The 18,484-nt window shown below is 38.0% G+C and overlaps 1 protein-coding gene across 2 annotated transcripts in view; it reads right to left on the bottom strand.

Moving 5' to 3' along the window:
• The window catches only part of CRIM1 (cysteine rich transmembrane BMP regulator 1), a 188,114-nt gene that overhangs the window by 95,502 nt on the left and 74,128 nt on the right, over positions 1–18,484 (bottom strand). The window contains exon 3 of one of the 2 annotated variants that reach the window (XM_055725802.1): positions 4,777–5,019. The exons of the other annotated variant lie outside the window; for it this stretch is intronic. Coding sequence (XP_055581777.1) covers positions 4,777–5,019 — 243 coding nt within the window. The remainder of the gene's footprint in view (positions 1–4,776; positions 5,020–18,484) is intronic. 2 annotated transcript variants of the gene reach the window in all.

Below are 18,484 nucleotides of genomic sequence, written 5' to 3'. Positions count from 1 at the left end.
GACTTTCAATGCATTTCTATCACTGTCTGAATCACTCCCCTAACTCTCCTATCACAGGTACTTCCCAGCATCAACAGCTGTATTTACTGATTTTTCTTCTCCTCCCTCACCATCATTGTCAACTTAAAAGCCATTTCTCCAAGTCCATTGAAAACATGTCTGTAATTCTTCTCCAGTCCTTTCCCAATCTCATCTTCTCTCTGAAGTTCCTTCCACACCAGCTTCTAACAAAGCATCCAATAAAACAACACATGTACTATTTCTGTAAGCAACAGAAAAAAAATATAATTGTAATTCTATTTCTCTCAACTATGTATGAACACTTGATTTTGCTGACCCTTGTCCTTAGTGCAAGACTGCAAAAAATCCAGCCCTGATTTTCAACACTGAAGCTGTACCAGGGTGGAGCACAAGTTACTTCGTGTATCATCACATACTACCTACTAAATTTCGCTGCTGATGTCAGACTTTCCATCAAGCCCTGACTGCACAGAATTCCCCAAAGAAATAAGCCAAACAATAACATACTCTTCACCATTGTGTTTCAACCAAGATTCGGTACCAGAAGAAAACCCCTCCACTTGAGTAAGAGTAATTTTCAGGCCGTGCAGGGATGCTGCAGAAGGTGCGTGAACGAAAGGTCTGACAGAAGGACTGCCAGAAGAATGACAAATGAGCGGTCTTTTCAGCAGAGGTTCTGTTTACCATGACAGACGCTTCCCAACGCCTTCCCAAGGATGTCAGGAACTGAGAGATGACACTTCCCAGCTCACCAGATAGCACAACAACAGCAAAGTCACCAATAGAAGTACAACAAACATCTATTGGGTGACCACCAAAGTAAACTATTTACCTCTATTCAGAAGTAGCAGCTACAGCTCCTATCACAATTTCAGCAAAATACCTTTTAGAGTTTGACTCTGTCTTTAAATAAACAGGATTTTAAAAGCATCACTGCTCACACTGTTTTAGCTTCTCAGCAAAAGAGGCCCATATACTCATACAAATCTTGTGTCAGGTTATTTTTATTTTTACTGTCAAGACATTATGCAGCTCCATTCAAGACTGTTCCTTCAAACCATCTTTAAGAAAAAACTAAACGTATTTTTGAGCATGCTTTTTCAGAACCGTAACTCCCAGCTTCCAGCTAAACTCAGGGCTCATGCAGTAAGCTCACTGCTCACGAATGGCCAGTTTTACACAGCTTGTAGGAACAAAGTAGGTTGCTTATGGCACCAGACCAGTGTTTTCTCACCTCTGAGCTTAGCAACCATAGCAAAACAAAAGGGACATAACATAGCTGTTCTCTGTAGGCACCACAACGGCGCGGAGGTGCTTGGTGGAGCAATGGGTAAGAACACTTCAGACAAATTAATCTGGAGGTTAACAGACAGTTCTGATTAAGCTACTAAGTTTCTTCACTGTTCATTTTATCTGAATGCTGATTCCTTTAATCATTGTATTCCTAAAGTAAATGAGGTATAAGAGGAAGTGGATCTCAAAATGAAGGATTTTATTTTTATTCTAATATTTAGTGGTATAGAAGCATTTCCTGTTTTCCCTTCAGTAACTCCGTTGCCAATCCCAGTATTTGAACATACGCAGTTCTCAGCAGAAGACTCCAAACTCAAATGCCACTGTAAGCTGGAGAGCAGTGGCATCTTATTTAAGGAACAGAAATAAACACAATTTATGCTTTAATTGCACAAAACCTTTATATAGCATAAGGCAGCAGTGCTACCATGGGAAGCAGTCCTCCCAGCTCCTGGCAGTCTGCTTCCACCAGAAAGCCCTTGCTGGTGCCAAACCCCTGCAGAGGCCGGTTAAGCAGCCATGAAGGTGCAGGATGCACATTCTGGTAGCAGCACTCATAGAACTAAAGTTTTTAGGTCTGTGGCAAAGTATGGAAAACAGTTTTCTCTGATGCGTAAACTACATAGACACATAGATACTATTCAGTAAAACTAGAGACATTGGCCCCATAAGAAGGTCTGCATGAACACCCACCTACCAGGCCTTACACTGTCCATGGTCCCATTTTTTTTACCAACATGGCATTAAAAACAGAGGAAGCATGTAACAGAGCACTGCTAGTTCAGCTCCTCTCCAGCTCCTTTCCTACAATTCTTCAGGACACCAAGTAAAACTCTGAAGACACAAGGTTTATTACCAGGCTTATGATGGGCTGAATAAATATTCCTGCCACGTAAAGAGCATTAGCTGACTTCACTTTATGACCACGACTTCAACAGAACCACATGCATCTCTTCATACATACATATAACATATGCTACTGCATATACAGTAGTACAAGTATATATACACATAGAGAATAAATGGCATAAAACAGTGCAGGAGTAGCAGGATGGACTAGGTTGCCTCCAGAGTCATCTGGTCTTCCAACCTACGTATTCTATAATTCTGTAAGCCTATGAATATACAATCCTAATAAAACAAGACACTCCACTGCCTGTTCTTAAACAAAGACTTTTTTTAAAACCACAGTGGTGAACATGACAGAACAGTTTAAATGGAACAAAACAGCAAGGTTAATGCTGATTTGCATGTTTAAAAATTAAATCCCTAAAACTTTCTACAAGAAAGAAAAACATTTAAAAAAAAGATTTCAGTGGTTTTTCAGTTTATAATCTCCTTCATATATCAAGTACCAATTATTTTGTCTATACAAGTACAGTCTACACTCTGAAAATAAAGTTCCTCTGAAAACTGAAAAAAGTTCATATTTGCAAAGATTTGCAGTTTTAAAAAAATAAAAAAAGCCTTCTGTGGCAAGTAATTTGTAGTCTAATAAGATCTGCCAACATTCACCTACTCCTGTCCCTGTCTTCCAGTCTTGTGTTGGCTTGTTCTTCCTAATAGCACTCTGTATATTTCCACACTAATAGCACTCCTCCTTTTCCCCCTAAAGCCAAAACACTGCAAGAAGCAGGGGCCCCACTCACTCTGTGGTTTGTAGTTTAGCCATTACATCTTTCATCCGCTGTCACTGCAGGGATGCACAGAAGTACCCACCTACACTCCTCAGCCTCTTAGCCACTGCCTAAGAAACACACGCTCGTTGTCTCCCAAGTGAGGGAGAACTCTCTGCTTTCCCTTAGCCTCTCAGTTTCTAGTCCCTGTCGCAAATTTCTACACTCCTCTTAAATCCCATTAAGCTCCTTCCCAAGTCTCTTCAAAGACTCTGCTTGCTCTTCTACCCTCCTAACATGCATCCTCATTTGTCCAGTCCCATGTACCTTCACCCCTGAACTCCCTACAACAAAAAATACAAACTGTTTTAAAAAACAATGTGCAGTTATGTATAAATCCACAAATGCAACAAATAATGACATATTCAATGTGAAGATTCTGTAATACTAACAAGCTGAAAACACCCTTCAAGAAGTAACATACAAAGGTAAGTCTGGATGGAGTTATTTGCAAACTACAAGATGGGAATGCAAATAACAGTTGGAAGGACATGATAAGAGCTAACGTTTATTTTAAGAAATAAAGAAATAATCAAAAGTCAGCAAGATAACATTCAGAAAAGGCATACTTGCAGTATAAATATAAAGAACTAAAATGTACACACACAGTGGTTCAGTAGCAGTCATGCTACAGAAAGATCTTGGGATCACAGCATTTCACAAATTAAATATAACTCTTGCAAAAGAGTCATCTCTTATTTAGAATTCTGCATGAAAGACAAAGTGATTATTCTACTGTATTTAGTGCTGATGAAGACTCACCCAAAATAGTACTCTGCTTTTGGACACCACATTTTAAAGACATGTGGATAGACTTAAGAAAACTATACAGAGGGGGCAACATAACAAGGAAGGAGCCAATGGAAACTATGCCATAAGAAATTATAGCTAATTCTAGGTAAAAGATGATTAATGTTGACAAAACGTTCCAGAGAAAAACAGTTGTTCACCAACTATTCAGGACAGAGAATGAAAGTTTGCCTGAATTTCCACACAGACAGATTTGCATTGGATAATGGGAAAAAACGCAAAGGGAAGCACTAGAAGACACAACGACTGCACAATCGTCTTCTGTGGAAGATTTAAGAAAATGTTAAACAAGCTAAGGAAAAGCACAGCTTAAACATACTGTTTGCATTTAAGATTTTGGATTATTCAATTTTATATGCCTGCTTTCATCCCTCTATTTTTATTATTCATTTTTACCAAAGCCTGGATCAAAAAGAAGAGTGAATTACATCTTACACTTCACAGAGAAAAATAAATCCCAAGAAAGGGTGATTTGTGTTCTCGTGAAATGGAAAATGGGCAAATACTGAAAATGTTGTAAAGTCTTTCAATATGCTCCTCCATAATCCTTTTGCTCTCCAGTTTTTAAGGGTCATCACTTTGTAATCTAGAGAAATATTCAGACAGAAACCTTAACTCCCTGTCTACGCACAACACTTTCTTACTACGAAAAAACTTAGTATAATCTGATCAGTATATAAAGTATGTCACTTTCAATAGTAGCATCCACAGAAATGCAACATTCTCACTAGGCTAGTTTTCCTTTGTTGCTCCGTTTAAATTAACTGAAAAAAAAAAGAAGTAAAATTTATCATAATACTTATCTTTTTTTTTTTAATGTGTATTGCCCACATATAACAATTTTAATTTTGAAGAAGAATCAGAAAAAATCAGAGGCTGTATAGGCTTTATTACATGCAATTATATAGGTGGTTGTGCTTTTCAGGCAATTAGAAAAAATTGAAAAACGGGGGGGAAAAAAAGCATCTACTTTTACCTGGTTTACATTCATAGAGATCACAGCATTCCCCAGGCTTTCCTGATGCCTTAGAAACCAATATATTCAAATAGCCAGGCTGGCAAACCTTCCTCAAGCAGCCTGCAGGATTACACACACATCGGCTCGGGAGTGGGCAGCATTCACCAGGAGGAGCGTAACCTTCAATCAAGATGGAATCTTCTGGACAGCGAGGAGAAAACTGGACCTCACAGCGGGCCTTGGAGCAATCAGGTTTCTCTTCTGAAAGGGAGAGAAAAATTAGCATGCCATATAGGTCAGTAAAACACCGTACTGAAGGTGTGAAGATGAGCTCAGATGAAGTTCCCCATCTTCCTCCTCCCCCCAAAACAATAAAAGAAAAGCAAACTGCTGCTGCTGAACTCATTAGCAAAAATTACGGAGTATGCTTAAAAAAAAATCTTATTTACAAGAGGGCAGGTGCGTTACAAAACATTTTACAAAAATTCTAGTTTGTGCAATGTGCCTGACTGCTGAGCCACACACGCTCAGAAACGGCTGCGGAGCTCCACATTTGGCCATGCCATTAAGAAACACCTTGTCACATCATGCACAGCCCTGACGCTCACACCTATACCTTCAGTTTCCTACAACTTTCCATAGGAGCAACTGATTTCAATGGGTTGATTTATTAAACTTGATTGACCCGAACTGAAATGTTACATCTTCAAAAAGCTGGTTAGATGTTCAACAGCTAACCTATTCGGACAGGCCATGCATTAGCAGAGGAGGATTTGTCCAGTACGTGCTCCCAATGCTCACACACTAAACGTGTTTCTATATACTTCAGTGGCCTAAACAGCAAAAGAGGAGAGGTTTGCCTGGCACTGCCTACAGGCACTAGAGGTTTGAGGCACTGGCTACAGGCACACAGCAGGAAGGAACAGAATATTGAGGAGCAAGGTCAACAGGTTGGTGGGAACTGTGACAAGCTGGACAAACAACGAGATAAGACAATGACAGAATTAAGACACAGAAGAAGGTTCGTGGACAACTGGGTAACACTCTGCCAGAACTTGGAAAAGAAGTCAGGGTCCTCCATTCTCAAAAACCCCAAATCTTAATTCTGGCAAAAATATTCTGCCATACTCTTCAATGACAAAGACATACTGGGAAAAAATCAGACTGTTCCTGTGACTGATTTACTCTGTAATGCAAATGGTGAGAAACTTGCGTGTATCCAAGAGGGTCTCACTTTGCTCAATATACCTGAACGCAGTTAAAAACCAAGTGGATTCCAGACACTCAGAAGAGCACTATGTTTAGGCCAATGGGACATAGTGAAGTGCTCGGAGGCAACTCAGGGAGACTTCCCAGGCTTGACCCCCCCCCCCCCCCCCCCCGCCCCCTCAACAATAGAAATCCAAGATCTGAATTTATAACTGTTTGTACCACTCCTTGGTTATTTGCAATTTTTTAAACTAGATGCTTCTACTACAAATGTCACTATTACACCAACAAAATGTATCCACTACTTTGATTGTTGTCATTACTTAGATGCAGAATAGTAGAAACAAGTAAAAACAACACTAAGTTTATAAATCTGATGTTTAAGCCAATGTGATTTTAAAAATGAAATCTCTAGCGATAATTTCAATGACTAAGATGTAACAAATATGAGCATTTTTGATAAAAAGTCGAGAATACTTTCTCCAAAATTTTAGTAACTCACTGTTTTTAGAGTTACCAATATTACTGGATATTATGTTTGAGTTCTCTTAAACAAAAAGCAACAAATGTGTAATTCTGCTTCCAAACATGCACTGAATGTCAATAACAGCAGTATTTTTTTCCAGAGGATCATTTTTACACTTAATTGTAGCATATTCTTTGGCATTCTAGGTCATATTGAAAAATCAAAGCAGTATTGCTTGTCTACATGGTTGATTTACTAACTGTGCTTAAGTTTAAATGAAACTTAGAGGGATATAATGCCTAGACACGTAAGTGCTTAGAAAAATATTAATCTAGGTCTTAGCATTAGTAATTGCAAAAGGAAAACATGAATATAAACATTTGCCTCAATTTTAGTCACCAAATATAGCAACACAGAATAACAAAATAATTACATGTATTTCCTTCACGTACAAGTACTTTATATTTTTTCTTACAAGCAACAGAGATTACTAACTTAAATGTGATAATAGATAGTGTCACAACTTTTTTCTTACATTTAAAACCCCCACTATTTCCATCAATCTTTAAAATAGCCTAAGCTAGACATGTATTTTACCTAGAATTCTAAACAACATTTGTAAGACCAATTTTTTAAAAAACCTATCCTTATATTTAAGTTCTTATTGCTTTATTAAACACATTGTTCAGACTGAACATTACTGGTTATAGAGGTTCACTGTGGGATGTTGTATAAATAATAGATAACATACTAGTTTCACTATTTTATTGATATTCCTTAGTTTATGGATATAATAAAAGGCTTGACATTCTCGCTTTTAAAAATCTTTTCATTTTACACTGCATGTTGTTTAGTTATGCCTAGAGAAGTGACACAACAGTAGTGCAGCAGAAGCCCCTGATGTTCATACCCATGTTGGACCCTTAAATTCACAGTTATGACTTTTTTTGCCCTAGCGTTATGCGCGCAGTGATTTTCTGATTTACACCACTCACAGATAATTCCATCCTCATGCAGTCTTTCTTGTGAAGAGGCTTTTTATTACACATTTCTAAAAGTTTACCTACTATTTTTACTTTATTGCATTTACATACATACAACTTTCAGAAATGCAAGGTTTGTCAGAAACACACGTCAAAGTGTTGGGATTCAGACTATTCAGAACTCTAAATATTTTTAAGACCAATGCAAAGCCTACTGTTGGAGCTGATTAGAGGATCTAGCAAAAATATGAAGAAAACAAGGATATGTCACTATCAGCATGTAAGGAGCATCAAAGGCAGCTGAAGAAAGAGAAATTCAAAACAGAGAACTGTAATGAGTATTTTTATACTAAACATTCAGTGTTCCAGTCATCATCCTCTATAATCTTTTCCACATTACTGTGCTCAGCGTAGTTAACTGTAACAGCATACAATAGGACTCTACCATTAAATAAAACCAGCGCAGCTTTCAGAGGAAATGGTTTAAACACAACCAACCACCACCTTGCAAGTACGTGTTTATGTTTTAACACCTGGTTACACAACACCACTAGATATTTAGAAATTACCTAAGGTTTTCTTTTTAGCACAGCATTAGTTATCTTTGTACTTCATAGTCCTGAAAAATAAGCAGCCAACCGCCCCCTTCCTCCTCCTACTTCTGTAAATGTTGTGCTTCCAAATTATGATCTCAAACTACGCACATGGTAAACCATTCCCTCCCCAGTATACAAACACAACCGAGCAAGAGGAAAGTCAAATATATTAACCCAAGCTATGTCAAGCCAACAGACAGATGTTGTTGAAGAACAGAAGTCCTTCAGCTTCCCTAACTCCAGCGCACAACAGAACCAAGGGCAGGTAAAGACATTTTTTGCAGAGTATGTCATGATTTGGTTCTCAATTTTGGTGTGGTCTTCCTTTTATAGAAAGGAGCAAGTGACTGAAATGCTACGTGACTGGCAGTATTTAAAGTGTTTTTTTGTAGAGTCCCTAGTTCATACTTCTGAAAATAATCTATCTAAAACAGAAAAATCCAGAAGCTCCCAGTGTAACATCACTATATTTTAGTTAAAACTTCCAACCAGCTAGCACCATGCTAGCATAACTTCATCCTCAGCCCAGCACTCACTGCAATATACGAAGCTCGGAGTCCTGTTTTACCGCAGTTCAGTAAAAGCTGATGAGGGCTCCTCATTTTGATACCAAGCCTGAATAAAAGCATTACTTTTAAGCAACCATTCAGAAAAGTTTCAAGGTTTTCCTTCTTGTTATCTCAGCAAATGGCAAGCATACCCATCTCCTCTGTTTATAAAGGTTTGTATATGAGACATTTTTCTACAATTCATTGTACTGAACTTATTTACCTTTTCATTACCTGGTCGAAGAAGGCATCAAAATTGAGTTTGTTCTCAAAATAAATTACAAACGTTAAACCAGCTGTAAGTGTCACTGCTTTAGCAGGATTCCTGATTTAATTCCATTACATACAGCTATTTAAGATTTCATCAAACAAAAGGAATAATTTAATAGCTTTTTTTTTCCTTTATTAACAAACTTCTATCCCTTACAAATGGAACACATAAGAAAACACGTCAGAGCAGAATAATTAAAACCACAACAGACTACCTCAAAAGACAGAAAGGCAGGGCAATGGCAAGCTGCACTCCACAGAAAACAACTGTGAAATCACTCACCAGCAATGTTTTTGCTACTTTACCCCTTGCACACACCAAACGGGAACTATTTCAAAGTAGCTTCTCAATTGACCAAGGCAGATTCACAATAGCAGCTACGGCTTCTCTGTCAAACACACACAGACACTATAAAGCACTGACCTGTCTCCTAGATGTTGTTCTAAGCTATTGTCCATTACACAAATCAGGATCTTCCTAACCAATATCTTCAAAGTCAAACAAGGTATCAGGACTTAAAAATCCATTTTATTATCTTAGTTTTGATAATAAATAGAACATAAACAATTACTATTTTGTGCCCAGAAACAGGGGAATTTCATTTTTCAAAGTGGCGTATCTAACCTAAAAAAATCAGATTTTCAAGGAAAGGAAGAGCTATATATGTGACTTACTGTGAAATAAATTAACGCATAAAATACTGAAGATACTTATTCCTGAATAAGAAAGCATCTTTACACACAGATTACGCAACAAGAAGATACACACGCATCATATTCTCCTAACCCATAATGTAGATCCCCTTACAAGAACAATTTCATACAGCCTTAACTGTACGTAGAAAGACAGTAAAACTATTTCTTAAAGCAGAAGTCTGGTTTTGGAATTAAGAGTTTTTATTCAGGACACTTATCACACTAATTAAAATGCATTTTTATCATATATTGTTCTACCTCTACCATTGAAGTAGCTGATAGGTCTCATTTAATAAGTTGACTGTTTCAGCAAGGCAAGAAATTGCTTATACAGCTCACCAATTAATTTAATGAAGTGAGGAGTTGTATACACTTTTGCTGTTTGATTTTCACAGAATCAGACAGTTAATGGAAAAAGCATACACAACTTAATCACATTTCAGCCTCTCCCTTAAAAAAAACAGAAACCATTAACAAGGAGAACAATTACTTGTCAAAGATGCATCCATCAAACTTCTCCTAAATTAAGTCTGAACAGATAACCTACAACCCACTAAGAAAAACTTAGTTAGCTGCGAACGCCTTTATGTGCAAAAAAGCAGCATTTCAAATGACTACACAAAGAACAGCGACTCTCGGTTTGCTGATGAGGTTTCTCTGTGGGACACATTCTCTTTATAGTCTTTCATCAAACACCATCGAAGCTGGAAGTGCTCTGGTACTGCTGACATCTCACCAGCCTGAGCCAACAAAGAATCTCTACACAGATAAAGGAAGAGTCTGGATCAATGAAGCTTTTACAAACTCTATTCTAAGCCAGTCAATCTTCTCAAGAAATTCAGAGGTGTATCTGGAAAGATAACATTTCTAATAAACCGAACACTATCCAAACAGGAAAACTGACATTTTTATTAATTCAAAATAAGACTCTTGTCCTTGGAAACACACTTCATCTCTCCTATAAAAGGCAGCCTCACAGGCCTTTTAATGTAAAATTATTCAGTTTACCAGAGACAGTGCTATTTCTAGGTATAAATTACTACTGGTATCAGACTTGCACAGATTTGCATTTCAAGACAAATTCTACTTTCTATAGGTCCGGAGGTTCAGGCTTTCTTGCTGTTACTTTGCAACTAGCCTGCAAAACCCCCCTGCCATAACTACACTCCTGATGGAGGACACCCTACAATTACCAAGAATAACTGAACCACCCGTTACAATGTGTAACTGAAAAATAACAGCTCAGTAAGTTACAATGTACTGTGTGCTTTAGCATTAAAATGGGGATTGCTCATTTAAAATCCAGGATGTCTCAAAGCCACTTCTCATTGTCATCAGATTTTCATCTCGGAGGCACGCAGGGAAGTTGTAGCATCTCAGAAGTCAAGGCTTAACAGCATTCAAACTGACCCTTCACTGCAACCACAGCGTAGGTATTAAGGAGTGCATGAAGGGGAAGAGAGCAATCTTCAAAGGCTAGGATAAAGAGAAGAAACCAAGATGTGGATTTGTTCTTTTTTCTTTGCCATCTAGAAAGAGTCTGTCACAAAGCACCAGCCATAAAGCCAAAAGAAAACTTCACAAAGTTTCTCCATATCAAAAGGTACTCTGTATTTTTTAAATTATGTTTCCCATGACCTTACCAAGTTATTACAGGGAAGTGGAGGTAAAACAGCAAGTTATCAAAGTCTTTGTGCTACAACCAATGCGTTCTCTGAAAGAAGGTAGCTTCTTCAGCTTCCTGAAAGGTTTAGATGATACTCACTCAAACTGGCTACTAGCTAGAGATGTTTTTATTAAGACAGTCACTGAATATAGAAGTCTGGATCTCAGGGTTTTTTTGTTTTGATAAACTAGAGCAGCTGTAACAAAACCCAACTAAGCATACACCACCACCACCCCTCTTGGCTAGTACCAAAGCAGTATGGAAGTACAAATGATTCCTGAAGAAGAACTGAAAACTTTGCCTTCACCTCTGTATCAAATTCTTTTCCTTCATTACGTTTGCACGCTCTGCTTTGACACGCAGAGAAAGTATACGCCAAGTTTAGTTAATGAGAAAAGCAGAACAGTTAAAGCATTGGTTAGCACAGCAAACGGATCCTGAGATATAACCTAGTGTGGGAGAAAGAGAGAAGAAAAGCCCCGATGGGGGTGGGAGGGTCTTCTCCTCATTCTTCAGGTGAAAGAAAACTGATGCATGCTTTTCTGGAAACCTTTTCAGGGAGGGATTTTTTATCATTTTGTCAAAACTTTGTATGACCAGAGATGCCTTTACTCAGTCACCATAGTAACGAGGACAGAATGTTTTCATGCAAGGAGAAGGCTGAAGACAGACTATCGGAGGCTCAGGTCCGAATGCTTCCACCGAGACACTTAAACTGTTCTACAGCTGCTCCTTTAAAAACAAGTTTTTAATATGTACACATATGGATATACATATACATACGTATATACACAAACAGGGACAGAGAGAATAAAATCCTTTTTTTTTTTTTTCCTGTTAGGTCCCTAAGAAGAATACAGAATAAGGAGCATTTTGAAATAGCTAGCTTCCTATTTCCTTTTTCAGAGCGGTTCAAAATAAAACGTGGTTCATAAAGATGAACATTTTGTATGACTAAGCAAAGTGATCCACTCAGGTCAACATACATGCTTTCAAGACACGTGTTGTTCAGCTTTGCATTTTTGTTTCACTGTAAACCGGTTTTGTGAAATCTAGGCTAAAATACAGCCACTTTTACTGTACAGTCTTACAGTCATCACGAAACACATACTAAACAATAGGCATACTGTACCGTTATACAGTGGCAGGAAGGAAATATTAAAAGGATTAGGGATAAACAAGAAAAATGATTACCCAGCTGAAGCAGTCAGACAGACAGGGATCGATATCAGAATGCAAAATACCCAAAAGGATTTTCAAGAATCAAAAGGACAGTTATAGTAGATTAAAAAATGAGATTACCTTACACATACAATATGCACATTACTGTATACGGATGAACTGCTAGAAATAAAAAAAAAAAAAAAAAAAGAAGAACTAGAGCCTGACCTTTTACCTAAAACTGAACTTTATTTAAAATCCATTCTGTTTTTTAAACAAGTTTTGCTTTGCCTTCCAGCATTCTGGCACTCTGGATTTCACATACTACACAGTGGAGCAATCTGTCCCACCCATACTACAGCCTAATCTTCTTGTGATACAACAGGAACAGTCGGCGACTAACCTGGGTTAAAAAACAGTCACAGATACAAGTTTTACTAAATACACACTTGTCAATATACATCTTCGCAACACGGTATTCACTACAGATTTGCCAAAGTTTTTTCATTTCAAGTACCAAATAACCAGGAATGAGGATTACGCCACTCAAGATGGCTAAGGCCAAGAAAGACAACCATCCCATTTGGATAGCAAAGCTATTAGGACATTATAAATCCACCTCCTCAACTTTTTTTCTTTTTCAATACTGAAAATATTAAAAAGAAAGATGGTAATTCAAAACCAAACACACAGCACAAGTGCAATCAGGCTTTAAGCCAAACCCTTGTCTACAAAAGAAAGGGTTTTAACGGAATCAACGAGTATTCATCACTCCCTGCATCTACACGCAGATGCAAGTTCTGTGAAACAAATACTGTTTGCGGCAGTAGCTGCATTTGGGTTCAGACCTCCCAGCTCAAAGTATTTCTCCATTATACTTAGAAACAGTTCAAGTCTGGGAAACTGAAAGGTAGTTTTCCTTTTCCTCCATTTCACTTAAAACCTCCTTACAATGGATATGCATTAACATTTTAAAATATAAATTAACAGCTTGACACCAACAAGTTAACCAAAACCTAGAATGGATAACGTCAGCTTCCTGATGGAACTGTACAGGCAGAGGCCAGGAGCCCAGCCCGCTGCCCTGTGGGCAGGGAGAGGTGTGCCACCCCAGGGACAGGATCCACTGCCACTGGGAAACTGCACTGCTTTCAATAGCAATAAAGCACCTTTACACTTCAGTATTGAAAATCCTTCAGAAGTGGAGAGATGAGCAGGAAACTATGTGTAGTCCATTGTAAAAAAAAAATAAAAAATAAAAATCTGTTACCTCCATTGTAAAAAAAACCACAAAACCAAACACGAAAAAACCCGTCAAAAACGCCCACAAAAACCCCAAACCAACAACAACAAAAACATAAACAAAACCCACAGCCAAAACCACCAAAACCTAATCAAACCAAACTCCAGTGTTTTCAGTGCTGTCGTGACTGGAATAACATTGTACCCTGCAATTTCTTTATATAAAAGAGCATATTATTCTGGATGAATGATACAACTCCTACTATTGCTCAATCTTTATAATGGCAAATCAACTGAAATCTCCAAAGAAAGAAAGAGTATGTAAACAGTAATGAGGTGGTCTCAACTACAGAGCCAAGACTTTAAAAGAATGCCAAAACATTTTGGAAGTACCCCAAAAATGAAAATGCTAAATGCGCAACAGGTATAAACTGCATACACTTCAAGGACTTACAAAATTGTACACCAGTAGTAAACGTACCTAAAGCAGAAAGTATTCTTTATGACAAAGATAGAAGCAGCTGCAAACCAAAGCTAATGCTGAATGCGTACCAGAATGATGACAAAGCACAAATATTTGGAACAATTCTGCTCAATATAGCTTACGAAAAACATAAGCTAGCTGACATCTGGAGAAATAATCACAAGCATTCACTGAAGGAGAGGTATTGCGACACACACCTTGGTGTGACAGAGAGAAAGGATTTGGATTTGGGCATGCAACTTACACCCCTCAAAGGGCAAACACCTCTGGACTTACGGAGAACCAAACGACATGCTCTACCACACAATCACACCTGAAGTAGTAGCCTCAAATCACCATTGGCCTCCTAACCAAAGTCTGAAAACATCAGCGTGACAGGGACCAAGAAAACACTTGCATTTGCAACAAATGGAAGCTACAATTAAAATAAATACATGATTTTACAAAGAAATGAGAATTCACATATGTAAGAAGTTAGCAACTGGGATAAAACTCAGAACAACAAGAACAGCAATTAGTTTTCCGGAATTAGATTTTAAAAAAGCAACTAAGGGGTAAAAATTAACTTAGAAGTGAGGAGGTTGATATTTAAAGGAGCACAACTTTTTGTTATTAGTGAAACTGAATCGACTCCTGTCTGCCCTTCAGTGTTTTATTAAGTTAATAAAAATAAATTCAAGATACCTGCTTTCTTAGTTCTCTGATACATACTAATGGTAAAAAAACCCCACCCTAACCCCCCAACCCAAACCCCCAAATCTAAACCCACGCACAATAAAACAAGGACTTAAATGCCTTAAGATACTTCGGCAAGTGAACTCCATTATGCAAAGCAGCTTTCCTAGCTCTTATGTTCGAAGGACCACTGCCTATTTGTTAGCAGCTCAACCATTTTTCTTAAATTCTTCCACAAAAACACTCAAGATGCATAACATCAGGAAAATCAACCCTGTTCATTTCATTCTTCCCTTTACTAACTTAAGATACAGCTATCAGAAAGTATGAAGAGAGGCAGTTTCCCTCTTCCAGGCAAACAGAAGGTGACTACTTCCAATGGTGAGGGGCCAATGCCCAAGCATTTCGGGACGTTTTCATTCTCCAGCTGCTATGGTTCATCTCTCTTGACTTCTCTGGGTTGGCTTCTTCCTAAATTCTTCTAAATAGCCCCTCTAAATTCTCTAAAAGTATCTCTAATGATTTTCCATATTACCCAAGATCTTTTCAGCATGACTATTTCTGTTAAATTTGTCTTCCTAGAATGAATTTTAACAAGCCTTACTTTGCAATTCATCAATTACCAAATCTGCATCAGCTTACTGAACAAAATTGCTATGTGTTGGCTTGAGACAACGGAAAAAGAGCTCTAGCTGTAATCAGAAATATGGCAGCAAAGCAGAAGGGGACATTATAATTTTGGGTTAAATCTATACGACACAGAGAATTCTTGTAAAAATTCTTGGTGCCTTGCAGTGAAGATGTTCTACAATATTTTTACTACATTTCCTATTACAAGAAAAATTGTCAACATGAAAGAATTTACTAAACAGCTCAGTTGTCCAGAAAAAGTAGATAAAGGATTTTACTAGATTTACTTTTGCAGAGAAATGACACTTGACAAAACTCTAGTTAAGAGCATTTCACTGAATACAGAAATGGTGGATATTCCACATAAAACATTATCCTTTAACAAAAGACAAAGTCTTCTAATTAACTGCCACATCTCACACTTAAGATGCAAGATGCACAAATAAGCAGTATATCAGAAGACTCAGTTGTAAAAGAAATTAAAGCACTCTTTTCTTTGGTTCTTATACTGGAGGCAATTGCTTATATTCCATGTAAAAATATGGAATATTTAAAATCCACGATTTTCTGGAGATAGGCTTTCTTGAATCCAAAGAACACCTGCACTAGGAAAAATAAAATTAAATAAAGCACTTAAACATCACATAATGCATTTTGTTAAATCCCATGTTCCTGCTTGCAATACCTGTTTTCAGTGCTAGATTGGATGGATTTCTGTTTTTTCGTAACTATCAATCACACAAAAAATACTATTTATTGGGAAAAACAACAGCATATGTCAAGAAGCAGCACAGGACGTCTTCGTTTTAGTCTAAGACATAAGGAGTTTAAGCTTGAGAAAACAGGTGTTCAACTGTTTGCAGAAAAGTTGTGGAGAACTGATTAGAAACATACAGACAGCCAGACAAGTGGAAATGTGATAATCTTACTCTTCCTGCTTCCAAACTACAGCAGTATCCAAACCAGAAATATCTACGCGTTTAGGAAAAAGAAAAGGAGCAACATAAGTCACGTGCACACATGCATTCATAAGCAGCCCTCCAGTGGACTGAAGACCGCAAGGAACCACAGTACGGGAAGGGCAAACAAGCTGCTCCGTTCTGCAATACCACCGCACAAAACCCAACGTAAAAAGCCAGATTAATTTTAACACCAACTCAGGAATACGCGATATCCGCAGTCTTCATTCCTCACATAGTCACTGAACAGGTGCCTGCAGAGGGCTATGCAGGCAGATAAATGCTCAAAACAGACGGTATCAGTTAAACACAGCATCACATCCATTATACGTTAAATGCTACCAGATATCACCACCCTGCTGCATCACCCCTTATTCTACCTCAAAACAGCAACATCCCACAGAGGGAATTAAATATCAGAACTACAAAAAAGCAGAAAGTCAGAGCTTACACAGCACTAAGCTTCTGTTAACACTAGTACAAGGATTTTGCTGACTGCAGTAGTCATTAAACTTGGACCCCTCTATTTCAAGCTGGAGGAATGCCAACACCTTTTATCATGAACAAAAGACAGCAAGTCTGGAAAAAGACCAACAATCCTATGCCAAATACATTAAAATAATCTCTCAATTTCAGAATATTGTTGGCTGCAATGTTCTTTAATTAGATTCAGTTTCTGATCTCATTTGAAGCTTACAGTTGTGTATTAACTGGCTAGAAAGCTTGTTCCCAAGAGCAGCTTAAAGGGGAATGATCTACATGACTGCAAGGATGGCAATCTCTTTTTCCCAAGTGTACTGTTTGGATTTATTTATTTATTTAGCAGTCAAAGTAGAAGAGTATCACAAATTACCCTGGCTCATGGATTTATTCTGATTCTATAACCTGTGATTTTCTTCCTTCCTTATCCTTTCCTCTTAAGTTACACACTTTCTGTTTACGCCCTCTTTAAAGCAAACCTCCAAAACTATCTACTTCACATCTTTTCTAACCTTTCATCTTTCCCAATGATGTATCTCCATCAGTACAACATACAGCAACACACTTTGTGTAACAATCTACCTTACTACAAAATACTATTTTCAGATGCAGAAATATTGAATTAGTGTAATTTCTTAGGGCAGTTTGACTAAGCTTCGAATGCAGGTTTAATTGACAAGCACTAAAATGCAGGTTACATAGCTTTGTGGAACATTGTGGATAGTGACAGAAGTTACGGCCAGGAAACTGCAGACACAGTCGCTCTTTGTAAGTGAAGAAAATCAGTATAATATCCAGTAAGATTCCCATGATGGCACTCCTTGCATAGGTCACAGGGATTGAGTCACATCCAAAGCCATTTTCAGATCATACTCTGTACAGTGCATGGCTCAGGGATGAGACACATCAACGTACATTAATCCCACATGTAAGTCTGCAGCAAACACATTAGTTTAGAGAGTATAAGGTTCAGTTATCAGAAAGAAGGCATACCACCTTATTAATAAACTGGTCAAGTACACAAAATGGCACCTAATCCAGAAGAGTGGTATTAGCCTCTCCAAAACAGGAGAGAGCCAGCAGTGACGTATCTGATGAGCTGACAGACTCCTCGGCAAACCTGGGAAAACTCTACCAGGAGGAAGATGACAAACGCAGTTTTGAACAGCGACTACTGAGTGCCCCGAGGGAATCTGTCGCAAGGACAGTGGTCCCACCTCACAAGCACACTCTGAGGGGCACCACGAGCAAAAAGACCAGAATTATAGTTGAGAGCTGTTGTCAGCAAAATTATTCTATTGCTCAAACCAGACTAATGAAAAATAGTAGGAAAAAAGCTGAGGTTACTAGCAAACACTAGGAAATTCTATCTCAAAAGCTGCAATGATCCTTATAACGAAGATACAGCACTGTTCGTATGAACTAACACAATACATTTAAGAAAACCAAAGGCTGAGAACATATTCCTTCATAGAGTCCAAGCTGAGAAGTGGTATCACAGGAGTCAGCAAAGCCTGAGCAGTGCTAACCAGGAAAGCCTGTTGACATCCAACAGAAAGCAAAAGCTACCAAATAGCTTTACCAAATACCACAGACAATGATGCTTATGCATCTCAAAGCAGAGTGATGCTACTTCAAACAACACTCTTTTCATTATTTTC

Source organism: Falco cherrug, chromosome 13, assembly GCF_023634085.1.
Source record: "Falco cherrug isolate bFalChe1 chromosome 13, bFalChe1.pri, whole genome shotgun sequence".
Classification (NCBI taxonomy): Eukaryota; Metazoa; Chordata; class Aves; order Falconiformes; family Falconidae; genus Falco; species Falco cherrug.
Note: the sequence above shows the minus strand (reverse complement) of the source record. Positions and strands in the feature narration are given on the sequence as shown.